The 8003-nt window shown below is 34.2% G+C and overlaps 1 protein-coding gene across 1 annotated transcript; it reads right to left on the reverse strand.

Annotated features, from left to right (window-relative positions):
* Positions 1–3864: 3864 nt before the first annotated feature.
* Positions 3865–5932, reverse strand: LOC136414287 (piggyBac transposable element-derived protein 4-like). The gene is made up of 3 exons (XM_066398210.1): positions 5805–5932; positions 4446–5751; positions 3865–4124 (listed from the first exon to the last, which is right to left on the reverse strand). Exons 2-3 carry the CDS (start codon positions 5746–5748, stop codon positions 3865–3867), a joined length of 1563 nt encoding a protein of 520 aa, XP_066254307.1. The 5' UTR covers positions 5749–5751; positions 5805–5932.
* Positions 5933–8003: the final 2071 nt, after the last annotated feature.

Genomic DNA, 8003 nt, shown 5'->3' on the forward strand with positions numbered 1-8003 from the left:
GCTCTCTTCACGTCCTATCTGAATCCTCATTTAAACTTGTTTTTTCGCGTAGCGGATCTTTTATAAGCACCCGAAGATGGAACGAAATTACTTGAGCCTTAAAAATGATTATTGTCTTTTGATACGCTAATGGGCCCCTTCATCCACTTCAACCAAAATTATTTGTTAAAATACGCCATGTAACAAAAATATTTCGCAGTTATAATAAAGTAAAAAATTGCCCTCAGAACGCCACTGTTCAAATAGGATTGTCAGAAGGGTTTCAAGTTCTGCATTAGCCAAACAACGTGGCAGGAGCCATGCAGGAGAAGGAGGGACATAAAAATAGAACGTAGGGTGGCCACCCCACGTCGAGGGGTGGTTTTGGGGGAAATAGGACGACATTTTTTCGATAATGAATCAAATTTCGATCTGTGTTAGATATCGAGAGATATTTCCGAGAATACTAGCATGACAAAAAGCTAATTTCTAAAATGTTGATCGAATGAGCATAATAGTCTAATTAACGGGATTAATTTCGGTACAGAAAACATTGATGTAGAATAACCTCGTTTTCCCTCAGTTCTTAATAAAATGTTAATATTTCATTTGTCTATCACGATTTTCGATCTTTTATTTAACTCTTTTCACTTAATTTTAACTGAATTTATTTACGATTTTGATACACTTTAGGCGTGTTAAAATTATTTAGTATTGTTGTATTCATATAATCCTTCTTGCTGTTTCTTGAGACATGTTCTTTATTCTCAATGGTGTTCTAATTTCTAAAGTCAACAGAAAGTCATTTGTTAACCCTTTAATATCATGTATATGACAATTAAGGAAGATAAAATATTCTAATTAAAAGCTTTAAAAAGTAACAAAATTAGAAATACATTGAAATGACTTTTAAGACATCCAGGAGAGTTCGCGTCTTAAGTGAAGCCCTCCGTGTCCACTTTTTGGCTATTGCCGCATTTTACTTTGGATTTCGATTTTACACTAAATGTATAAATGCGCATTTTCAGACGCAAAAACTGTAATTTAGGTTCAATTTATTCTTTAACTACTAATTATGAACAATTTTAATGGATTCCGTGTGTCGCCTCTCGAATTATTTTATGCCACAGAAAATTTTTAAGTATGGCCTTTGGTACTGAAAAAAAATCCCTTGATTCCGTCCTTTTTATTGATCAGCTGGACAGGAGTTTCCATTCACGGTAAAGTTCCTTTAAGGTTTGAAGAAACTACCTGCCAAACCAAATAGCGTTCGATCGTGCTTTTCTACCAAAAACCGCGTGTGTGAAAGCACCTAACTTTGGTCTTCAGCTTTAAAAAGTTTTACTTGACTCAGTTGGCCTCTATTGGGCACAAAGGAAAGAAGCTGCCAATTATTTCAGATAGGGTAAAATCTTCTTCAAGGTTTATATTTCTCTAACTGACGAACCGAATAATCTAGAAAAATCATTATTTTCTATTTCTATGCCGTACTCTCCTTTTGAATATATGATTCGTTTTCTGCAAAAATCAGTTTAAGTCAAAGTTTAAGTGTTTACGCAGAAATAAGTACAAGAATATCAAGTAAGTAATAAAATTGCAAAATGGGAATTTACGAGCAAATCTGCTTTGCCGTCATTCCACTGGTCGCAATTAATTAATGCAGATATTTATGTAATAATAATATTTTTGTAATAACATTCATTTATATTTATTAGTTTATTATTTATGATCAATTTTGATCTCCATTGATCTGTCGTAATCAATTTCAACCGATGGGATGACTGCAAAGCAGAAAGAATTTACCTGCAAATTTTCGTTTTGTAATTTTGATGTATAGCTTACTTTCATCCTACCTACTTCTACGAAAAGGCTAAATATTCCAGATTTAATAATTTCTCAATGAAATTTAATACACCCAAAGTCTGATATATCTCAAAGACATGAACAGTCTTCAAAAACAAGTGTTGTCAATAATTAGAAATAGGTTTTTTTAATGTAATTTCAATTCAGAGAACACCGTTGAATATTAATTGGACTACAAACACTGATATAGCAATAAACACATTTATGTTAATCAGAAACAATGTATGAGTTTTTATTTTTCATCACAGTAAAATAAATTTGTATTTTTTTGAATTCGCATTAAAGATAGTTTCCGCAAATCACAGAAACGAAATATAGGAAATTTCGCAAATTAGAGCAAGAAATGCTTCTGGGAATCCTTTGATAACTCTAGAAATATTTAAAAAACGAGCTTGAAAATCTGTGAGTATTTTCACTCTAAGTAACAACATCAAAACAAACTCGTCAGAAAATTTAAAAAATTGAAATATGAGTATTCTTTAATTCGAAAAATTTCAAAATCTTTTAAAATTATGTAACTATGGTTAATTCGTCCTAATTAGCATTCAGTTAATTGAGGATATCTTGAATATACAAATTATTATGAAATTAGTGTCATGCCTCTATGTAAACTATACAAACTATGTGATTTCGTTTTCAGAATTGTTGAAGCATATAATCTATCAATAACATTTTCTCTTGTCCGCTCCACAGAAATTTACACAAAAATAAACGACGATCAGCATGCTAAGAATTGAAATTTATTAAGTAAAATATTGATCAATTACGCACCTGATATTCCATTTTTTTCCATTTTTTTCTGGAAATCCTTAAATAGTATTCCACAACTCTTACGATCACGACCACACAACTTCATCTTCAAAACGAAACTTTCACCTAGTAGAAAATCAAAACCTTCCGAGGATCTTTTAACCTACTGTGACAAATAATAATTGCAACTGAAATTTTACCCTTACTGCAACCCAAATCAACAACCCTCCGCCCTTCATAATGAAGGGATGGTTCATTAACAAAGACCCACCCTTCCGAAGGGCTGTTGGCCAAAATTAAGAACACCTGTCTCAATAGTACACGATTGGGGTAGGTCAGAGTACCTATTAAAAGCTTGCGAATTTTTCGGGGGGTGGAGTTTTGAATGAGTATTTGATCAGTGGGGGTTTGCCAATTACTCGTATATGAGTCCTTTTGATTCATATAATTTATTTTTTCATTTCTGCTTTGCCTTTCTTGGATAATAACAGGTTCAATGTAAAACTTCATGTTAAGTTGTACCTGGAATTATAAAATCCCCTTTCAGGGGAAAAATTCTGCTTTAAATAAATAATATAAAAATTGTGGGTATTTCCGTGAAACGTTGATGAGAGGCGGAATTATATATACCTCTTAGGGATGATAAAAAAATGGCTGTCTGATCGCTTGATGTCATTGGCGTAGACAGTAGTAATAATAAGGCTGCTATCCAGTTTGCTTTTTTTCCTTTTTTTATTTATAGTTATTAATAAAAAAAAAGTCTACACCCATGACTTGTTAACAATAAACAATTTACGAGTGTATGAATATTTAACCACAACGACTGGGAGGAATATCGTAGATATATTTGATTCGGGCTTACTTAGTAGTTGTGTGGGAAAGAAACATATTTTTGTGAGATTTTTATAACAAGCCAAGAAAATGTCTGCTGCTTATTACTTGACATGCACATTTAAGAAATAATAGTAATAAAATATTAATGACACTCTAGACATATTTTCAGTAAAAAATGTCTCCCGTTTTCATTGGCATAGGGCGACTTGCACCAAATAATTTTACATGAGTTTACCATCAAACTCAGTACTACTATGTATGTATATGTATACTAATGTGATTTTATCACACGTTAATACTAATGTGTCGTAAATTTTACGACTTTTCCTAGAAATACGAAAAACTCATAAAAAAAAATTTTTTTTAATTGAAACAAAAGTTAACCTATACTCTTTGGTCCCTAAGGAATATAATTTCATGTTTGGTGTTTAATCACTTTTAATCCTGTAAGCATTCCGTGCAAGATTTCCCGCGGTGTTCGCCGCACATAGCATGTTTGCAATGAGTGCAGTAAATGGTCGTCATTCGCCTTAACCTGCTGGGACAATAGTAACATAAGGTACGTTTGCCTTCTACTTGAGTGGCGTTGTCAAATCTTTTTTCGATTTTGAGGATTTCTTGAATAGTTTGTCGAAGTTTGCGGCGTAAAGTTGTACCACTTAGTCGATGTTCCATCCAAGGCCTGGCAAGCTGGTGAGCTAGGTGAATCATAAATTGATATCGACGAAGGGGTTTTTCACCATTTTTCAAATTGTTACAACAATATAATACATACGAATTGACACAGGTTGTGTTTACCATTCCGTAAAAAATGCATAGTGGCCACCGTCTAGTTTTCCTGCTACAAGACATGTTTGAACACATTTGATCAAATGTGTCCACACCGGACTTTGTCTCATTATAATTCAAGATTATTATTGGTTTATTATTTATTTCCGAAATTTCTGCCCCTTCGTGCATAGTGGAAAGCAGTAATACTAGCTTATTTTTTTTAGGCATATACGACAATAAAGTTTTACTTTTGTCAAAACAAAACATTGAGGATTGAGGCTTTCTTTTTGCAAGTTCAAGCATTTCGGGTGGGATTTCTTTTTTATTTTTTCTAATTGTTCCAATGATGGTAAGTTTATATGGATCACTCAATAGTTCATCTGCTATCCCAACGGAGGTAAACCAATTGTCCATTGTGATATTTCGGTTTGTTCCATGTACAGATTTACTCAACTCTTTTATGTAATAGTTAGATAATGGTAACCCTCCTGTGTGCGTGGATTTTCCCAAATAAGGACTGGCATCGATCATATATTTCGAGGAAGAGTCGCAGAGCATAACAATTTTAATTCCATATTTTGAAGGTTTATTTGGAATATACATCCTAAACGGACATCTGCCTCGAAACCTCAAGAGTTGTTCGTCAATCGTCAAATATGATGAAGGAGTATATGATGTTCGGCACGTTTCGATGAATGTATTCCAGATTTCACGAATATGAGCAAATGCGTCGTTCTTTAACCTTTCCGTTCTTGTCTTCTTGCTGTCAAATCGTAGGCAATTTACCAGGAAAATAAACCTCTCACAACTCATGCATCCTTTATAAAAAGAGCCAGAGATTGTGCTATCAAACATTTGTTTGGCATTCAAATGGTTATCCTTCTTGACGGCAGTCATTACTAGAATACCAAACAATGCCAATAGTTCCATTTTAGATAGTATAGATATGGTAGGCGTATTAGAAGTATACTTTTCTGCCTGTTTGGCAATTTCTTCGTTGGTGTGAACAACAATTCTATTCAAAATATCCTCCGAAAAAAAAAGCAGGAAATAATCAACAATTTCTGAACACACTTCACCACCAACTTTACTTCCTGATATGAAATGGACTATATTTCTTCTTGCTGTCCTTTTTGATAGTTGCGGCAATTTTGTGGACCATTTGTGTCCATTTTTTCCTTTTAGTCTTATTGATTTTGGTTTTATTATATTCCTTTTTCGTTTTAACGAAGCCGCTATAATAGATAACGGAATATTTTCTTCAGATGATGTACTACTCTCTCCGTATATTGGATTGTCCAAAGGTTGATTAGCAATAACTAAATTAGTCCCGTTTACATTATCTCTCTCATTGTTTACTTCTTCCCCAAAGTCACTAATGTTACTGTCAGTTGATTTACTTTCAACCTCCAAACGATCTTCTTCTTCCCACTCATTATCAATTTCATCACCAGACTCTAAATATGAATCATTTTGGAAATCGCCATTCATAATTCTTTGAATTTCATTTTGCAGTTCTTTGTCACTCAAAGGCCTATTGTTGGATGCCATTTTCTATAAAAAAACTGCGTTAGTGCAAAAAAGAGACATGAAAAACCAAGCTTTACCGATTATACTAATTTTTGTCTTTTCGTAAATATTTTACGCAAATACTAATCACTCGTAAATTTTACGACGATCACACTATTAGACGCATGAAACAATTAGCCAGCAAGATACCGTTTCATCGACGTTTAGCTTCGCAATAATCAGGAAGGTACTGATAAGTAGGCGGCACAGGATCAAACGGAACCTTACGAATTCGGACTAAGAAACCCGAGCGTCGTAAAATTTATGATACATTAGTATTCTAGGGTTAATTAAATTTATTATGTAATTTTTTTTCAAACTGAATTTGAAGGTAAACTGGCGCCAGATATCATTGATGCAACAACCCTTTACCGCCATATGCAAAAACATAAGCTTAGTTCTTAAAGCAGACTTAACTTGACAACTTTGTCATTATAAGAGTCGCTGAACTAAGTCATTTTATATATTGACATAGTACAATTCACAGTTGTGTTACAGTGTGCACAGTGTTATAGAAAATTAAACTAATGACTTGTTAAGTACCTAAATATTCCAGTTTTTAATGATAGATATGCTTACTTACCAATCTTTGAGTAGATTTATTGAGTGTCGCAACATTAGTTTCTTTACAATAGGATTTAAGGGAGCAGAAGATAGTAAAACTTTGTATATTTCATCTAAAAAATCACTATAAGTGTCAGAAATGGTCACTCAAACTTGAACAGCTATTTTTGACAATTTCCTTTGTTTGCCACATATGTCACAAATTTAATGAAGAGAATTAAAAAAGCTTCAATTTTTACAGCATGGTTTTTTTTATAGCATGACATACAATATTTAACTCCCAAAAATAGTTTTAGTTTGCTATACAGTGTGTTGTTCAACACTAGGATTTTTTTGCAATGAATTTCGCTGTTCTTTCTTGTCGAATAAGCCCTAATCAAAACTAGGTAATTATTTATGATGGTAGTTCAGAAGTATATTGTTCATCGAAATTGAAAGGAAAATTATAAGAATTTTATCATCAGCAGGCCTCAGTTGTACTAACTGCCTTGCTAAAAACTAGAGTTACTATTTTAGTGATGCTTTTTCTGTGCTTATAAAAATTTAGGAGTCCCTCTACCACGTCTTTCCACTAAAGCAAGGTCGCAGTCAGTGCATTCTTCGAACCGTGCATGACGAAGAGTGAAGGTAAAGAATATTAAATCTACTAATGAAACTACAGGTCCCCTAAAAACTTAAGCCCATGGCTACGACTGAGTAGCAGGTATTCCACCCTGGCAAAACATTTAATAATCTTCAGTGACCTCAATCAAAATATAGGTATCAGAAAGGCCGGAGAACATTGACCCCAGTTGGGTGGAGATGAGAACTACGGATGAATATGTTACTCTAGGGTCCAGGTCTAAAGGTAAATTATTGTTCTATCAGGTTATTTTCTTTTCCTGACGAACATATATTCTAAATTAGTTCAGACTATCGTAAATGGTCCAATATTCTGTTGGACAAGGACAAGAAGGTCTCTTCTGACGGAAAATGGAGTAAACCTTCCGTTTTTCCAATTAACCTGAAAAGTTTTTCCAGTTAACCTGATTTCACTGAGAGAGAGAGAGAGAGAGAGTTCGGGTCAGTACAAGTTATGCATCAATTTACTGGACGAAACGAAAGGAGATTTATAGGAACTACTTGCAGAATCCTCAAACCATTCAAATTACACACTTCCATATTGTTTAAATTTCGCAATCTCTGGTGCCTTTATCTCCTTAAAAAATGGTTACGATGATTATGATGTGTGTATGCCGATGAAAAACTTTTAACGCTTCTCCTGAACCTGTCCTGATATCGGGCCCACAGTGCCTCAACCAGCACGAACGAAATCATGCTCACGTATATCAAATTACCCGCGGCACAAATCATACGCATCAGAGCCACCTTAAATACACATTTCGCGATACCAATAACAAGCCGTAATGTACGGTTTCAGGGTGCCGCATCGTTTTGCAATTTCAATCGGGCTCTAAATCACTCTAAATCAGCTCTAATTCTCACGTCGCGCCCTCTGGTTGCGGCTGATAAAAACTCTCGCGCGGTTTTTACCGCTTCGTAAGCTCTTATTGGCGTGCCAATACGGCCCTAACGCTGATATATGCGACCTCGATGCTTTCTGATATGACGTGTGTGGGTTATTTATGCTCTTTGCTTACACATAAAACTACGTAATATGTCATTGCAAGCTC

This window comes from Euwallacea similis, chromosome 17 (assembly GCF_039881205.1).
Source record: "Euwallacea similis isolate ESF13 chromosome 17, ESF131.1, whole genome shotgun sequence".
In the NCBI taxonomy this organism is placed as follows: domain Eukaryota; kingdom Metazoa; phylum Arthropoda; class Insecta; order Coleoptera; family Curculionidae; genus Euwallacea; species Euwallacea similis.

Bases quoted from the DNA above. Each gene is read 5' to 3' on its own strand.
- LOC136414287 (XM_066398210.1), bottom strand. From the start codon at position 5,748: ATGGCATCCAACAATAGGCCTTTGAGTGACAAAGAACTGCAAAATGAA. The intron at 4,125-4,445 runs GTAAAACTTTAT...TGATTCACCTAG, and splicing joins AATGTTTTGTTTTGACAAAA to CTCACCAGCTTGCCAGGCCT.